The sequence below is a fragment of the Euleptes europaea genome, chromosome 16, assembly GCF_029931775.1.
Source record: "Euleptes europaea isolate rEulEur1 chromosome 16, rEulEur1.hap1, whole genome shotgun sequence".
Classification (NCBI taxonomy): Eukaryota; Metazoa; Chordata; class Lepidosauria; order Squamata; family Sphaerodactylidae; genus Euleptes; species Euleptes europaea.
In genome coordinates this window covers 11,643,179-11,661,994 of record NC_079327.1, presented here as the reverse complement: position 1 = coordinate 11,661,994, position 18,816 = coordinate 11,643,179, and the positions used below count along the sequence as shown (strand labels likewise).

The 18,816-nt window shown below is 44.8% G+C and overlaps 1 protein-coding gene across 1 annotated transcript in view; it reads right to left on the bottom strand.

The window, feature by feature from the left end:
* Positions 1-3,255: 3,255 nt before the first annotated feature.
* The window catches only part of SCEL (sciellin), an 84,759-nt gene continuing 69,198 nt past the window's right edge, over positions 3,256-18,816 (bottom strand). Inside the window, exons 16-23 of the mRNA XM_056862127.1 lie at positions 18,251-18,307; positions 17,352-17,414; positions 13,317-13,403; positions 11,698-11,766; positions 9,143-9,217; positions 7,465-7,573; positions 5,000-5,102; positions 3,256-3,272 (exon numbers count right to left, since the gene is read on the bottom strand). Of these exons, the coding sequence (XP_056718105.1) occupies positions 3,256-3,272; positions 5,000-5,102; positions 7,465-7,573; positions 9,143-9,217; positions 11,698-11,766; positions 13,317-13,403; positions 17,352-17,414; positions 18,251-18,307 (580 nt within the window). The remainder of the gene's footprint in view (positions 3,273-4,999; positions 5,103-7,464; positions 7,574-9,142; positions 9,218-11,697; positions 11,767-13,316; positions 13,404-17,351; positions 17,415-18,250; positions 18,308-18,816) is intronic.

Below are 18,816 nucleotides of genomic sequence, written 5' to 3'. Positions count from 1 at the left end.
GCTGCCTTATATTGAATCAGACCCTTGGTCCATCAAGGTCAGTATTGTCTACTTCGACTGGCAGCAGCTCTCCAGGGTCTCAGGCAGGGGTCTTTCACATCACCTACTTGCCTGGTCCCTTTAACTGGAGATGCTGGGGATTGAACCTGGGATCTTCTGAATGCTGAGCAGAGGCTCTACCACTGAGCCACAGCTGAATTCACTTTGGTAGAACTCGCCCTTGGCATAACTTCAGTGAGTTAAAATACAATTATGCTGACTCTGAATATTTTGTCATACATTTGTTTACTATTATTGCACATTCTCCACTAGACATTGTTTTATTCATTCATTTATTATATTTATATCCTTGCAGTTATATCTTGCAAACGAAAAAAAGAAAATATAACATACAAACTACGTAACTTGTTTTACCACCGAGGTACTCCCATGTAAACACTGATTAGCAGGCCATTATTTCCAAGCTCTTAATTTTAATCTCCTTTTTTTAAAAAAGTGTACCCCCTCCATCATCATACTTGGTCGGTCCTTTATTACCATAGAATCATAGAGTTGGAAGGGTCCACTGGGGTCATCTAGTCCAACCCCCTGCACAATGCAGGAAATTCAGTGATCCAGGAGGTGCAGAAATCAATTTCAAATGACATTACTGATTTAAGAGATTGAGCAACACATTGTGCAGCCACATTTCTTCAATGTTACTCATTAACAGCGCCATCCTAAGCAGAGTTTTAAAAGGTAAAGGTAGTCCTCTGTGCAAGCACTGGGTCATTACTGACCCATGGGGTGACATCTCATCCCGACGTTACATCCTTCTAAAATCAGTGTCTTCAAGAGAAGGGTATAGCTTTGCTTATGATGGCACTGTAGGTCGCTGAAACCTTATTCTACATAAAACAGGACTCCAGTGGCACTTAAAGAGTAATAAAGCTTATTCCACCATACGTTTTTGTGAGTCACTTCTTCAGATGATTGAATTTGTGTACATATCTGGCAACGTGAGCTCTGGCTCATGGGAACCTCTGCTGGCATAAATTTCCTTACACTTTGAAGATGCCACTTGGCTCCTAGAATCAGAGTTGGAAGGACCACCAGGGTCATCTAGTCCAACCTCCTGTACAATGCAAGAATTTCACAACTACCTCCCCCCCCCCACACACACACACAGTGACCCCAACTCCATGCCCAGAAGATGGCCAAGATGCCCTCCCTCTCATCATCTGCCCAAGGTCATAGAATCAGCCTTGCTGTCAGATGGCCATCTAGCCTCTGCTTAAAAACCTCCAGGGAAGGAGCACTTACCACCTCCCGAGGAAGCCTGTTCCACTGAGGAACCGCTCTGTTAGAAAATTCTTCCTAATGTCTAGATGGAAACTCTTTTGATTTATTTTTTATTTTGCTTCTCCAAACTAACACAACTACCCTCCTAGAATTATTTTGCTTCTCCAAACTAACACAACTACCCTCCTAGAATTACTCCGTATACTTTGTAAGTCTGTTGATTATCTGCTACACTACGCAATTAATCAAACTCTTATTTTAGTCTCCTACATTTTACTTTTATCTTTTATACATTTAATTTTAACATATTTCTCTATGCCGAGGAAAATTTTCTACGTTATTTTATGGTGCTAAGCTGTTTGCATACAGTTTGATTTAAGAAAGGGGAAAACGTGTTGATGCTTATGATTACGATCGTGGTATAACCGTTCCGTTTCAAAATACATAACATGAAACAGTAGTAGCATGGCCCTGACTTTTGGAATTTTATCACTAGTATCAGAAGACTCTCATATGTACTTGCAGGATCAATCGCCTTCTTGTTTTTTAAAGATGTTTGGTCAAAATTAATGTTTTTGTGCCAAAGCACTGCATAGCAAAATCTCCATGTAGCTAACACTCCCAATACATACAATTCAAACACTCCTGGCTCTCCCCAATGGTTACCTCACATTCACCCCTGTTTCCATCTCTTCAGTAGTCCCAGCTATAACTCCTTCCATGACTATGATTTATTACCAGCAATCTTCTACCTTATGGTCCTGCAAACTGTGCCGTCAGAGCCACTGCTTCCTCCCAATCCTGCTTTTTTTCTGGGGTGGGGGACTAGGTTTGCCAACCTACAGGTACTAGCTGGAGATCTCCTGCTATTACAACTGATAAGTTCATCTGGAGAAAATGGCCGCTTTGGCCATTGGACTCTATGGCACTGAAGCCCCTTCCCTCTCCAAACCCTGCCCTCCTCAGGCTCCGCCCCAAAAACTCCTGCCAGTGGCGAAGAGGGACCTGACAACCCTAGGGGGGACACAGGAGGCTCTGTTAAGGTGCTGGGAGAGAGGATATGAACAGAGGAGAGAAGTTTGTGTGTGCACATAAATGTTATGTTCTTCATTTTATGAAGAGGGCAATTTCCTGAAAATCAGGACTAGCCCATCCCTTTAAGTAAGGTGAGGCATCACCAAAGGAACCAGATTTTAAGTGCCATATAAGGACAGCAGAATACTTTAGGCTGGACCCTCCCACAAGCCAATGTGCCCACTATGACAGTAAGCCACATTACGTAGGAGGAGGAGGAGGGGTTGGTTTTTATACCCTGGTTTTCTCTACCGTTAAGGAAACTCAAACTGGTTTACAATCTCCTTCCCTTCCCCTCCCCACAACAGACACCTGAAAGAGTTCAGAGAGAACTGTTACTAGCCCAGGAGGGGAAGGGAAGGTGACAGTAAGCCAGTTTGAGTCTCCCTTAAGTGGTAGAGAAAGTCGGCATATAAAAAAACAACTCTTCTTCTTCTTCAAGTTAATTGAAACAACAAACTTGATCCACTGACGATTTAAATGCAACTGACTGTTCCTAATATTGGGTTCATTGTGCCTGAGTTGATAGCATTCTGTCTGTTGTATCAGATCTGCGATGGTTCATTCATACATGAGAGTCGTAATGTATTTCTGAACTATTCCCAAAAGAATACAAAAGAGAATACAACTTCTTCAGAGCTTAATCAGATATCTTCATACAGTGTACTTAAGACAACCTCTTTTTGCGGATACTACAGACGTCTTCTTGGCATGTGCCACCATATAATTTCTTCTCTTTCAGAATCCGGATATAAGTTTCAGTTTCTTCTTCTCTACAAGTGTCCACAGTTTGTAACTGCTTGTAGAAACATCAGAGATCCCCTCCCCGAAAGTGTATGATTTTCAAAGGTAAATGCGCGTAGCTAATCATAGAGATCACACCAAACCCAGTAAGTCAAATTAGTAGATCCAGGATGCTGCAAGATAAAAAAAAAAAAATTAATAAGATCAATGTGAGCATCTTTGTAACTTTCTAAAAGTAACAACAAAGACGGATGGCCCCTGATTTGTGTGTCCCCAAAAGTATTCTGAATGTTGGCAATGAAATGTTGACATTGATAATCCCATAGAACAAAAGTGCAGGATTACACCAGTTGAGTTGACCCTCAAAGGATTAAAGACATCGAGTGACAAGCAGATTTAGCAAGGGCGCCTCTATTTATGGCACCCCTCCATTCTAAATTCATCCTTGCACCAGCAGCCTATCTCCACTACTTAGAGATAAATAATTATAGAAGGGCCTTTACCCTGGCCAGGTGTGCAGCCTTACCTATGCTAGAGGGGAAATTTAAGAAGATACCCAGGGAAGAGAGATTCTGCCCCTGTAAATCAGGGGACTTAGAAACTATTGAGCACGCCCTCCTGAACTGTAATTTTTACACATTACCCCGTTCTAAGTTTATTGAGCCCCTCTTATTGAGAATGGGACCTGACAGGGCAGGATAAAACATTGAGTTGCTCCTACAAGGGGATAATCCTTCAATCACTTTACAGGTTGCGAAATTTTGCTTTGCAGCAATGAAAATTCATCGCCATAGAACAGTCTCTTAGCCCAATTGTCAGAAATGCCTCGGTTGTTATTTCTTATTTTAAGTGTTATAAGACTTGGACTGTAATTCTTTGTTTGTAAGAATATTTTAGTCCACGTTTCTGGTTTTATCAGGCTAAGGGCCGTAAATAAACAATCTAATCTAATCACCAGTTGACCATAATCTAGATACAATTGTTAGAATCTCAGGTGTTATGCCCAGCAAGTGGGGGGGGGGATGTATTTATTTAGAAAATGTTTCGCTTGCTTTACAAAGCAATTGCTCTCAAAGTGAGGAACACGCTAAAGAAACAAAAGAAAAACACTATATAAAAACAATAAAACCAATCAGCACTAACAGAAGAAGAAGAGTTGGTTTTTATATGCTGAATTTCTCTACCACTTCAGGAAGAATCAAAGTGGCTTACAATCACCTTCCCTTCCCATAATACATACATCTATGAATTGGGAAAACTGAAAGACAAAGGAGATTTTTCTACAACCTTGGCTCAGGTAACACAAGGGGGTTAAGAGCCTCCTATATAGTTTCTGCCTGGGAGGAGGAGGAGAGTTGGTTTTTATATGCCGACTTTCTCTACCACTTAAGGAAGAATCAATGCAGCTTACAATCTCCTTCCCTTCTCCTCCCCACAACAGACACCCTGTGAGGTAGGTGGGGCTGAGAGAGCTCTAAGAGAGCTGTGACTAGGCCAAGGTCACCCAGCTGGCTTCATGTGTAGGAGTGGGGAAACCAACCCGGTTCACCAGATTAGCCTCCGCCGCTCATGTGGCGGAGTGGTGAATCGAACCCGGTTCTCCAGATCAGAATCCACCACTCCAAACCACCGCTCTTAACCACTACACCACGCTGGCTCTCTAATAGGGTGAGACCAGACACAGTGACCAGTGACAGGCTGTGTATGTGTTCATTTCCAGACATTTATGAAGTTCATCAGGGACTACCACTATGTACTTGGGCGTGTTAACATTAGCCATCACCATAAGCAAGAACCGAGCGGCAGAACTGCAGAGGTACTCTGGTCTTGATTGTTTCCTTTCCCCATTTACTAACATCTTAACATACAAGAATGTGTCTTTGCCCCTTGAGAAAGTTACCTTTCACTTTAGAATAGCAGGGCTCGCAATGCACTGTGTTCTTGTGAATCCAAATACTGTCTCCTGCCTTCAGGTTTTCCAAGGGGCCTTTGCAGACTTCACACTTGAAGCACACGCAGAGTTGAAAACAAACCTTTAGTTATTCAAGCCAGTTGAGGAGAACATGCCCAGCACACAGATATCTCTAATACGTGACTTTATAATCCACATAACACAGAAATCTCACCAGAATTTCAGTATAAAACTGGAAATGTTGGAAAATTGAGTCCTGTATAAATGTATTTTTTCTTTATTACTTGGCTGTCATACAGAAATAAGTTTAAATCATTCTGGAATTCTCTTCTTACTTATTGTACATTTACTGCATTCCATTATATCATGATTGTAGGGGTAAGGACATGCAATATTGTCGGAGCAGTGATTTGGAAGTATTGTGTGTGTGTGTGTAAAGTGCTGTCAAGTCACAGGTGACTTGTAGCAACCCAGTAGGGTTTTCAAGGCGAGACACTAACAGAGGTGGTTTGCCATTGCCTTCCTCTGCACAGCGACCCTGGTATTCCCTGGTGGTCTCCCATCCAAATACTAACCAGGGCCGACCCTGCTTAGCTTCTGCGATCTGATGAGATCGGGCTCACCTGGGACATCCAGGTCAGGGCAGAAGTATCCTTACTGAATTAATTTAAGAAAAATTCTGTTTCTCTTCACAGCAACCTCTTTTGAAAAAAAAAATGGTTCTGCAAGTTTACAGCGTGGTTGATTTAGAACCTGGAAAAACCTGGTTGTGGAGGTGGCAACAGGCTACTGCTTGTCATGCCACCGGTGTTATTCCTCAAATCCCTACAGCTAATTTCGCAACTATCATAATGCAACTGTCTAATTAAAAAAAACTAATAAAGTGAGGGACTAAAAAATAAGTGTTTTGCTGGGGGTGGGGGTGGGGGGGAAGGAGCCCAGGCATAGTCCAGTATATGGAACACACCTGATTCTTAAGGTTGCCAGCTCCAGGCGATTACCTGGATTACCAAATACCTGGTGATTTTGGGGGCGGAGCCTTAGGAGGGCAGGGTTTTGGAAGGGGAGAAACTTCAATGCCATAGAGTCCAACTGCCTAAGCGGCCATTTTTCTCCAGGCGAATGGATCTCTATCGGCTGGAGATCAGTTGTAATAGTGGGAGATCTCCAGCTACTACCTGGAGGTTGGCAACCCTACTGATTCTACAGCATTGCTGGTACCAATTTTATTAATCTTTAAGGTGCTACTGGACCTTAAGGTGCTACTGATTTCATTAGTCTTTAATGTGCTACTGGACTCTTGCTCTTTTTTACTGCTGTGTTGAGTAGTTCTCTCAAGCTGCGATCCAGGCTTTTCAAGGGGAGGGCAACCCCATCCAAGACAGGAGGGATCAAAAGTCCCCGGTTGGCCTTTTCCTACTAACTGTGAGGACCTCTGTCTCATCAGGATTAAGTTTCAGCCTGTTCACCCTCATCCAGCCCAGTACTGATTCCAAGCATCAGTTCAGAATGTCAACAGCATGCTGGGAATCAGGTGGGAAAGAAAGGCAGAACTGGGTGTGTCATCTGCATATGGTGACACCACAGCCTGAACCTCCTGATGACCTCTGTCTGTGGCTTCATATAGTTACTAAATAGCTTGGGGGCTAAGATGGAACCCTGCAGCACCCCAGAGGCCAACTACGTACTAGGACTGTGTCAAAAGAAACCAAAGTTGCATTCTAAAGCTGCCTTCTACTGTGTGAGACCATTGGTTCCTCTAGTCCAAGTATTCAGCCTAGCAAGGATTCAGTAGAGGTATTTCCCGGTCCTGCTAGTTGGATTCTCTGAACTGGAGATGCCAAGTTTTCAACCCAGAATCTGATGCATACAAAATATGGGAAGAAGAAAAAGAGTTGGTTTTTATATGCCGACTTTCTCTACCACTTAAGGAAGACTCAAACCGGCTTACAATCACCTTCCCTTCCCCTCCCCACAACAGACACCCTGTGAGGTAGGTGAGGCTGAGAGAAATGTGACTAGCTCAAGGTCGCCCAGCTGGCTTTGTGTGTAGGAATGGGGAATCAAACACAGTTCTTCAGCTCAGAGTCCACTGCTCCAAACCACCACTCTTAACCACTACACCACACAGGCAGAGTTCAGTAAATGAGCACACCTGATTCTACAGCATTGATACTATCAAGTGACTGTGGACCTTGGATGGGAGACTACTGGGAGACCAACATGAGAAGAAGTATGCTGTTTGAAAAGTCAATAGCCCACTTGAACTAATGGCTGAACCACTGCTTGGTTGGCAAATGAGTATAGTGTCTAAAAGACCAATTAATGCCCCATTTCCCTAGGCTAGCTCAAGAATCGTATATATGGGTCAAATTTACACGCCAACTATTCACAGCCTTAGCAATGCACAGCCACGCATGTTTTATAGCAGTGGATGAAAGCCCCCTCTGTACCTTGAAGCAAGTCGCATGGCAGCAGATCTGCAAGGCATCCAGAATCATCTTCGTTTCTATGCCCAAGGCCTTCCGGCAGTATGTGCACATTTCATTTTCAATAACGGCCCTGTGTTAAGAACAGAATTTATTGAGCACATTACACAGTAAGGACAGAAGCATTTTGGGGCTCCATCGAGGAGGGTTGATATTACTATTCCCACCCGACCCTCCATTCTCTCATGCCGCACATCACTCTGCCTGCAAAGACGAGGCTGGCAAGTATGTTCTGAAACGGAGTTGTCTGAAGGCACAAGGCATCGCCCCACCTGAAAGGTCTCTTGGACAAGCCCCATCAGAATGAATGGGGTACGGCATGACTGGTTCCTGCTCAGCCCCCATTCATTTCGACACAACACGCGTAGGAGAACTTCCAGGTGGATCAGGGCCAAAGGGTTGCAAAGAGCCAAAGGGTTGCAAATTGTCACCCCATGGTCACACATGGTCACCCAAACTGTCATACATGTATGTGTGAACTGGCACCTTTAGCTAGACTTGCTTCTAAGGTGGAAGTAATGAATAGGATTTCCAGCTCCGGGTTGGGAAATACCTGGAGATTTGGGGATGGAGCCTGAGAAGGACCAGATTTGAGGAGGGGAGGGACTTCAATAGGGTTTAATGCCATAGAATCCATAGGGTTGCCAACCTACAGGTCAGGCCTGGAGGTCTCCTGCTATTACAATTGATCTCCAGACAACCAAGATCAGTTGATCTGGAGACAATAGCTGCTTTGGAGGGTGGACTCTCTGGCATTATACCCTGCTGAGGTCCCTCCCCTCCCCAAACCCTGACCTCCCCAGGCTCCACCCCCAAAAATCTCCAGGCATTTCTCAAACCAGAGTTGGCCCCCCTAGCCAAAGTGCAGATCAACACTGTGTCAGTTTCTGGCTCAATGGGTAAATATTTTGTTATGCTCTGGGAGAAATGATCACTGTGAAAGGATATTGCTAATTTTGTAGACAGTCAGTAAAGAGCCAAAGGGGAAATTTAGGGCCATCTTTTAGGGCTGCCAGGTCCAGTTTGGGAAATACCTAAAGATTTGGGGATGGAGCCTGAGGAGGGCAGGGTTTGGGGAGGGGAGATATAATCCCAAACAGTCCACCTTCCAAAATGGTCACTTTCTCCAGGTGAACTAATACCTGTTGCCTGGATATCAGCTGTAATAGCAGGAGATCTCCAGCCACCACCTGGAGGTTGGCAACCCTATGGATTCTATGGCATTAAACCCTATTGAAGTCCCTCCCCTCCCCAAATCATGACGTCCTCAGGCTCCATCCCCAAAATCTCCAGGTATTTCTCCACCCGGAGCTGGAAATCCTATTCATTACTTCCACCTTAGAAGCAAGTCTAGCTAAAAAGTGCCAGTTCACACATGCCGGTTCCCATGGGGCGACAATTTGCATGTGCGAACGAACCGCACATACATAAAGGCATGGGCAGAAGTTTTGTATCCCCTGGATCAATTCTCACGTTCTGCCAATCATCAAGTATACGGTCGCGGAGAAGTCAAGTGAGGTACGTGCATGTGCAAACCAGGAAAGAGTCTTAAGGTCAACTGGAAAAGCGTTTGCTTTCTCTCTGCCCTTCCCTCTCCAGCGATAGTTGGTGCGCGTGCACATACACACACACTATATCCTACCTGTCAGAAGTTGAGTAAACAGTTTTAATAGATTTTCCATGGATGATCTTTTCATAAGGATCACGGGGAAACGTGCTGCAATACAAGAAACATGCGCCGAGTGATGAACAATTGTTTCCACTTTTCCGTTTTTGCACTTCAGAGAGAATATCATTAATCAAAAGCCATCTACAGAAACCCAAGGGCAGGGTGAAACAATACACTGACATGTAAAAACAGTATTTTTACACCCCTCGAAAAAGACCATTTGGGATTTAAAAAGTCAGATCTCATTTTTTGGGGGGAAATCAAGCATTGTAGAACAAAGCAAGACACATCTTAAGAAAATGTATTGTTTCATATTTTACAACACACTGTATTATTACTCTGACTCAGAGATCAGTCCGCCAAGGACTGAAGTCACTGCCTGCTCTATACACATACCGATGATACAAAGATGAAAGAAAGATCAATATAGTATTAGGCAGATGAAGTCCCATGTATATATTTAACGCCTCCCTACATGAAACTGAGCTGGTACGGTTCCATGTGAGGACTGTGCCACATAGGAGAATCAGGCAGAACATGCTGCCGTTTTTGTCTTTGTCCCCTATGCGATAGAATTTGGGTAGTGGTAAAGAAAGGGTGTTCCCATGCAGCCAAACACCTGAATGTACAGATTTTTTTTTTTGTCTCCCTACCATTTCAAATCCTAACTAGACATTATGTACAGGTGCACATAATATGAACCCAACAGCCCTTTTTAAAATAGGGAAAACCACTCTGGGAGGCTGATTCAGATCAGAAAAGCAGCAGGCAGAGACAGAGAGAGAATAAGTTAGATTTCTGCTATTTTCTGCCACAAATTGTCCCTACAAGCAATTTCTCTCTCTCTATGGAGTTCCAAATACATGTTCTAAGGATACAAAGGGTTGGATACAAACACGATTATCATCTAGTTTGATCCTTTGGCCTCCAGGGAAAAGTCAGAGGTGGAATTTACCAGTCCAAATTTAGCCATAAACTTATGCATGGCTGGTTCCTCTGGTCACCCCACCAAATACTTTGGGGCTTTGCTTTGATTATGCTTGGATTTCCTGACCGTCAGAGGTCCCCTTGCTCTCCCTGCGTGTTTCCGTGCATTTCCCCCATGCTTTCTGGATGTTGGCTGAACATGAAACCAGAAAATGCATGCAAAACACACACAACACATGCAAAACACAAGAGCAAGGCGACCTCTGATGGTCGTAAAATGAAAGCATAATCAAAGCAAAGCCCCGAAGTAGACAGTAGGGTGACCACGAGGAAACAGCCATGAAAAAATGGCCTTAGTTGGCCTTACATGCAATTCTTTCAGCCTCCACTTCCCATATATAATTATACTGACCCACTCCACAGCGCTGTTGTAAAGATTACTGAGGTCATTAAAGTGCGAAGCTCTGCAGTTAGGGTTGCCAGACCCAGGTTGGTAAATACCTGTTGATTTTGGGGGTGGAGCCTGAGGAGGGTTGGGTTTGGGGAGGGGAGAGACTTCAGTGGGGCATAATGCCATAGAGTCCGCTTTCCAAAGTGACCATTTTCTCCAGGCGAACAGATCTCTGTCAGCTGGAGATCAGTTGTAATCCCAGGAGATCTTCAACCACTGCATGGAGGTTGGCGACAATTCCTGCAGTACATCCCTTTGCCACCTGAGGCATGGCGATTTGGGACGAGCCAACGGCCTTTTCTATGTATAGGGTTGCCAGCCTCCAGGTAGTAGCTGGAGATAGGGTTGCCAGGTCGCTCTTCACCACCGGCAGGAAGATTTGGGGGCAGAGCCTGAGGAGGGCGGGGTTTGGGGAGGGGAAGGATTTCAGTGCCATAGAGTCCAATTGCTAAGTGGCCATTTTCTCCAGGTGAACTGATCTCTATCGGCTGGAGATCAGTTGTAATAGGAGGAGAAGGCTGCTTTGGCAGTTGCACTCTATGGCACTGAAGTCCCTCCCCTCCCCAAATCCCGCCCTCCTCAGGCCCTGCCCCAAAATCTCTAGGTATTTCCTAACCTGGAGCTGGCAACCCTCTCTATGTACCACATGTTTGCTCCCTTGACTCAGTTGCTCTCAGTATTCCCTGGTCTTGGAACATATTCATTTGTTATCGGGTCTTTTTGTTATCTGGTCATTTTTGGGACATATTCATTTATCTAGGCTTTTTTTGGGGGGAGGGATAATCCTGCATATCTAGGGGGTCCACTGAGTGTGTAGAAACCCAGGCATTGTTGGGGTAAAAACTTCGCATGGAATTAAGGTATGCATAGACCCATAACTTAATGGTATATTGCACTATGGCCATAGCCTCTGAATATTGATCTCCCTAATCTCTTTGGGTGTACGCATGCACTTTATCCTGGGATATAATAAAATTTCAAAAACCCGCAGCCAACATTTTCTGTACATTAAAGAAATCAGGTTAGCCAAGCCGCAGCTGAAAAATAACTTTGCCCATTGTTTAAACAATTACGTTTAAACAGTTATTTTTTAAAAAATTAGTAGACAAGGAAATATTTGAGAAAAACACTGTGTGTGTTTTCCAGGTACCTATTCTCATATGTCCTTGTGTACACAACAGTGTCCTTTGGATGTGAGCAACTGCTTGAGGCATTACAGCTGAAATACACACAAAAATGTAGAGAACTTCATTTTCTAAAAACAAATATACGCAAATAATCGAAAGAGATGACATCAAGTAGAATTACTTCCTGAACCGGGCCTCATAACTCATGTTAGGCCCCAGAGTTGCCTGAATAAAGCTCCTTTTCAAAATACTGGATAAAAACAGATAGATGTCGACAGGTATATAACCTATGCTCAGCCATCTGCCAGATCCTCGGCGTATAAGATCAAAAAGGGATCTGACTTGCTTCCTTTTAGCAGATCGGGACAAGAACCTCACTGCTTTAATAGCCCCTTTTTAGCTACAGCCCTCACTGAGAGAATCTTCAAAGATCATCCGGTTCAAGAGAGTTTAAGTACTTCACAAAACTTTAATTTTAATTGATAAACGATCACTACTAATGTATAATAACAATGATCTTAACCTCTTTGAGCCGGCTGTGCGGTGTGTTTTATTATTCCAAGATGCCAATAAAGGTATTGTATTTGTATTTGTTTGGCATATAACCAGATACATGCATATGTAGAAACTTGCATGGAGGAGAAGAATGAGATTAGGGGTAAATACTAGCCTATACACGTATATACCATGAAGCAGAATGAGATAGGAATGTGTGACCTGCCGTGCCTACAGTTGACACTTGATGTCAAGCTGGGCTGGGTTGATCAAGTGGATCTGGGAAGTAATAAATTATACTTGCTCTGCAGGAGGCTGTAATTCCAACAGCCGCACAAGACGCGGTCATGTAGGGTTTCCAGGAAATACCTGATGATTTTGGGGGTGGAGCTTGAGGAGGGCGGGGTTTGGGGAGGGAAAGGACCTCGGAAGTGTACGAGGCCAGGAAGTCCACCCTCCAAAGCAGCCTCCCTATGTCTGGAGGCTCAGGTCTCTTCCGAGGCATGGCCTTCCTTTTATAGGCTTTGGTTGACACACTAGCTATGGCCCTTCCCTGAAAACCATGACCCTGGCCACGATGCTCCATTCTCTGATGACATCCAGGTTCGATTACTGCAATGTGCTCTACGCAGGTACTAGCTGGAGATCTCCTGCTATTACACCTGATCTCCAGCCAATAGAGATCAATTCACCTGGAGAAAATGGCCACTTTGGCTATTGGACTCTATGGTATTGAAGTCCCTTCCCTCCCCAAACCCCGCCCTCCTCAGGCTCCGCCCCAAAAATCTCCCGCTGGTAGCGAAGAGGAACCTGGCGACCCTAGTAGGGCTGCCTTTGAAAACTGTCTCAAAACCTCAGCTGGCCCAAAATGTGGCCACCAGATTGTGTCAAGGGTCAAATGCAGGGACTGCACCACTCCGGCTCTGAAAGATTTCCACTGGTTGCCCATTTGTTTCTAGGCACAATCCAAAGTGCTGGGGTTCCTACCTTTAAGGCTCTAAATCAGGGGTGTCAAACATAAGGCCCGAGAGCTACAGGAAAATTCAGTCAATTTATAGTGCAATCCTGAATAGAGTTACTTTGCTCTAAGCCCATTGAGACCAAAGACTGCTTAAGACTCCACTGTTATTAGTTTAAACTATGGTACCTGGATATTCTTGTAACCTGGTATGAATAGTTTGTGTCCGACTGTTTGTCTGGAGCATTGGCTGATTCACACTCATGTTCAGATATCCTGATGGGGGGGAGACACTGTTAGTAAGAAAACCCAGGAAAGTGTATACTTTATTTTTACCTTCTTATGCTACACATATATTTTTTTCTAGAAAAACATTTAAGGAAGAAAGGGGGAAATTATCTTAGAAAAATGTCCTTCGGGCATGTGGTCACCACAAACTTTCGCCATGGCTAATATACCTTGAATGTCTGTTGTCTCGTGCTCAATCTGTAAGCTCTGCTCGGTGAATGGCCCTCAGTGGCAGCCACAATTTTATATGCACAGCATGTACTCTGAATGAACTAGGCCTCTTCACTGTTTCTCCGGTCTAGTGCAGCGAGGCTCATTCGGGAGCCAAGAACGAAGACCATTCTTCTTCGTACATGGCCTTTGGCAGCAGTCCTTCTCCTGGCTTTGATGCCAAAGAGATTTTATAGGCACCGTGCAACTGGTCCGCCAAAGGCTTCATTCTTTCAAACAGCCAACGGTCTAAGGCAGTGATGGCGAACCTTTTAGAGACCGAGTGCCCAAACTGCAACCAAAAACCCACTTATTTATTGCCGAGTGCCAATGCGGCAATTTAACCTGAATACCTCCCCCAGAGGGGGCCCAGAGGGAGAGGCTAGGGTTGCCAAGTTCCTCTTCGCCATGAGTGGGAGGTTTTTGGGGTGGCGCCTGAGGAGGGCAGGGTTTGGGGAAGGACTTCAGTGCCATAGAGTCCAATTGCCAAAGTGGCAATTTTTTCCAGGGGAACTGATCTCTATTGGTTGGAGATCACCTGTAATAGCAGATCTCCAGCTAGTACCTGGAGATTGGCAACTAGTTCCTTAGTGTTTTCTCTCTACATATCAAGACAAATGGAAAGGTGTTTGGAGGATAGCTTGTGGGCACTTCAAAGGTGGAATAGGACTGCACGCCCCTCCGCCCGCACAGACCCAGAGGGTGCTGGAGAAGCCGCTGGAGGGAAAGAAGGAAGGAAGGAAAGAAGGGAAGGGAGGGGGAAAGGGAAGGAAGGGAGGGAGAGAAAGAAAGAAAAAGAGAGAGAAAGGGAGAAAGAAATGGAGCAAGGGAGAGAAAGAAAAGGACAGAGGGAGACAGAAAAAGAAAGAGGCCATTTATGCATGGGAGGTTTTGCCTTGGATTTGCCACTCGGTGGGGCGCGGCGGCAGGCTTGTGAGAGGCGAGCAGGGTGGGGCAGAGGGCGCCTCCTTCGCACCCACCGACCAGCCATGCCCCTCTGCCCGCACAGGCCCAGAGGGCGCCGGAGAAGCCGCCAGCCATGCCAAGTGTGGGCGCTCGGCTTCTGTTCCCCGCTCTCCCACCGGCCTGGCTGGCCGCGCACGCTCCAGCGGCAGCAATGGCGGCAGCTTCTGTGGGAGAGTCCGGGGGCCACCGCCAATGATGTCGGAGGTTCCCCACCCCTGGGCTACAGCCTCCCCCATCCGGGGTGGGGCAGAGCCGGAAAGGCCAGCGGGTTGGAGGAACCGTGAGTGCCGGCAGAAAGGGCTACGCGTGCCGGAAGTGGCACCCGTGCCATAGGTTCGCCAACACGGGTCTAAGGGGTCTACCATGGCCAAGGAACGTGGGCAGCTGTGGTGGAGGTAGGGTTGCCAGGTCCCTCTTCGCCACCGGTGGGGGGATTTTGAGGCGGAGCCTGAGGAAGGTGGGGTTTGGGGAGGGACATCAATGCCCTAGAGTCCAATTGCCAAAGCGGCCATTTCTTCCAGGTGAACTGATCTCTATCGGTTGGAGATCAGTTGTAATAGCAGGAGATCGCCAGCTACTACCTAGAGGTTGCAACCAAAATATCACCTATACTGTAACGTTAGTTAGCAAGCAGAAACCACAGTTTAAAGACTCTCATTCAAAATTTGTAATAACCATAGAAAATATAAAAAACCATTTAGTGCAAAGTGATACAATTACAATTACAACAACTTCCATTTACAAACCCTCAAACAACATATAACACATACTATATACAGACTGGTGTTGTTTTTTCAAAACCTCAGCGGCTCGGACCCTGAGAAAAGTTTATAAAGCGGATATTTCTTCTTAAATCTCACTGTAGCCAAAATTTTAGCATGTAGGGTCACTCCGCTGTTTACTACCTGGAGGTTGGCAACCTTAAGTGGAAGGCCCCACAGGTTAGAGAATATGGAGGAAGCTGGAACAGAGCGCCCTTTCCTTGGTCCGAGTTAAATAGAAAGCTGAAGAGGCAAAAGGGCTTCCCTATGCTACTAGCACAAGCTCAGTGCCGTGTTTAAACAGTGCTGCAAGACATTTTGCCCGCTGACACAGGACTGTGCATCGTCTACGAGCCAGAGGCAGTCTTCGCCAGCCGAAATCTGTCATGCGACACGGTGACAACCGAGGAGTTTTCTCATTTTGTTACTGGGGACTGCGTTCCTTAATAACTGCCAGAATTGGTTCAGAATTTGTTTCGGACTTTAAAAGGGGTGTGCTTGAAATCATACTTCGTTTTGGTGTTTGTCTCGTTCATTTTTGTATCGTGTACTTAGATAGTTAGAGTGAGGTTGTTTCTTTGTATTATACTGTACATTTATCTTGTGAAATAGACTTAAATATTTGGGCTACGTGCTGTTATTTCTTGTGAGTTACTCTCATTACAGCACAGGGTTTGTTTTGACATCAACAGGATTTGCAAGGGCTGTGGATCTCTGGGGATGTGGAATAGCAGGGTATAGCCCGATTTCACCAGGTCTCAGAAGCTAAGCAGGGTTGGCCCTGGTTAGTATTTGGACAGGAGACCACCAAGGAAGTCCGGGGTTGATACCCAGAGGCAGGCAATGACAAATCACCTCTGTTAGTCTCTTGCTTTGAAAACCCTAAGGGGTTGCCACAAGCTGGCTGCAACTTGACAGCACTTTCCCCAACCACCATAGTTTGTGCTTCTTTATTTAGTTACAAGACAGGTTTTTAAAATGGCCCATGGTCTCCATAACAACTCTCAAAATGCAATCAAAGAATCCCTGCAACATTTTTTTTTTGCCGTCAAGTTGCAGATGACTTATGGCGACCCCTGGTTTTCAAGGTAAGAGATGTTCGGAGGTGGTTTGCCACTGCCTGCCTCTATGTAAGAACATAAGAACATAAGAAAGGCCCTGCTGGATCAGACCAAGGCCCATCAAGTCCAGCAGTCTGTTCACACAGTGGCCAACCAGGGGCCTCTAGGAAGCCCCAGACTGCAGCAGCACCATCCTGCCTGTGTTCCTCAGCACCTAATATAATAGGCCTGCTCCTCTGACCCTGGAGAGAAAAGGTATGCAGCATGACTAGTATCCATTTTAACTAATAGCCATGAATACCCCTTTCCTCCATGAATATGTCCACTCCCCTCTTAAAGCCTTCCAAGTTGGCAGCCATCACCACCTCCTGGGGCAGGGAGTTCCACCATTTAACTATGCATTGTGTGAAAAAATACTTCCTTATATCTGTTTTGAATCTGTCACCCTCCAGCTTCAACACCCTCCCGCATTCTAGTATTATGGGAGAGGGAGAAAAATGTCTCCCTGTCCACTCTCTCCAAACCATGCATGTAGCAACCTTGGACTTCCTTGGAGGTCTCCCATCCAAACAGTCACACAGGCACTTACTCCACTCCAGAAAAAGGATTCTACTAACCCCCACAAACACCCGTTCTCCCTCCAGCCACCCAATAACAGTTCTCCCGCCATCTCCAAAACATGACTGAAAAGCCCTGCCAAACAGCTCTGCTTCGCACCTCTTTCAAAATATCAGCAGAGACGAAGCCCTCCTTCCTTCCCCATAGACTGAACTGCTTGAGCAGAGAACATGGCAGGAGGGGGGCACTTATGACGGGCCAAAATAGCACAGAATGGCTGGAGAGCTACCTAGTTTTTTGAGACACAAGATGAATTGTTTTCAACAGGTCGTGTACGGCAAGTAGCCCATCGGTTGAAAGAAAGTAGATTTCAGACTCACCACTTTTTATTTTGATCCACAGTAGAGGATTTTATCACAATGAGGTCATCAAGGTCTTGGCTTCTGTCAAAGAGAGAATGTATCCCACCATGAAGACCAAAACACGTCTTTATTGAATATTGGGACTGATATTGTTAAGGGGGGAAATTTACAGTTTCACTGAAACATCACTTCGGTCAAGTGATGTTAACACTATTTCTTCTTGAAAGCTAATCGCTGATCCTATGCACATCCACTCAAAACTAAGTAACACCTACCCATAGGCAGGTTTGCATGGTGCATAACAGTGGCGGACTGGCCAGGGTATCAGCTTGCCCGATGACAAGTGGACCCCGTGGGCCCCTGATGAAGTGAGGGGGCCCTTAAACAGTAGACAATATGTTAAAAATGTTAATGACCTTTTAGTAGCTTGAAAATATAATCGATTTATTTAAAACTATTTATTTGAAAAATTTTTAAAAATAAAAATTTATTTATAACAATCTGTATTTGCATTTAGTATCAATCATTCATTCATTCAATCAATCAATACCTTTATTGGCATAATTGTAACAAATTCTACTTAAAATTTACCAATCAAAAGACCATGATATCTAGAGTATCTGCAATTGTTGCATCATCAAGTAAAGCACGCTGGTGGGGGCATTTAGTATCTATTGTATACTGCCAGTAATATGTACAATATATGTACACTGTAATTACTAAAAAGTATACATTTATTTCGCAAAAAAAATTGTACCTTTTATCTGCTTATGTATTTTTTGAAAAATTTAGTTATTTCTTAAAAACATTAAATGATAGCCTTATAGTTGTGGGTGGGCTCCCTTTGTCTCCTGGCAACCAATATATTTAGACCCCGTCCGCCACTGGTGCATAAGAACAACAGTTAAAGGCACTACCTTCTGTTTTGTGGTGCAGTGTTGCTGACATCAATGAGGTCATCAAGATCTTTTCCCCTGTGAGAAAAACAAGAGGATAAGCATCAGGGAGATGGTAAATATGCCTTTTTTTGGAGAGAAAAAGAGAGAGAGAGAGAGACAGACAGACAGACAGAAGTAAGTATTATGTGGGGGTTGATTACAAGTAAAAGGACAAATGGTTGCAGCACTAGTCACTAATACCTTAACCCCAGGCCCCAACTAGATGGGACAGTGGCCTTGAGGTCAAGCCTTGGCCACCAATGTAACTTTAGAAGAAAATTTAGCATTTTAAAATTGCTGCAGGGGCCTGATCCCAATTGGGCCCACGGCACAGCGGTAATGTAACCTTATTTTCCCCCTCCATGTCTTTTAAAGTGCCAAAACATGCCTTTTAAAGTGCCCTCCACGCCTTTTTAAAGTGCCTGTTTTGTCACTTTAAAGTGCCTGTTTTGTCACTTTAAAAGGAACGAAGGGGAGAAGATTTCCTGTTGCTGCCGTGCCACCGCCCAAATAATTAACATGCTCCTGTAGCAATTTAAAATTGT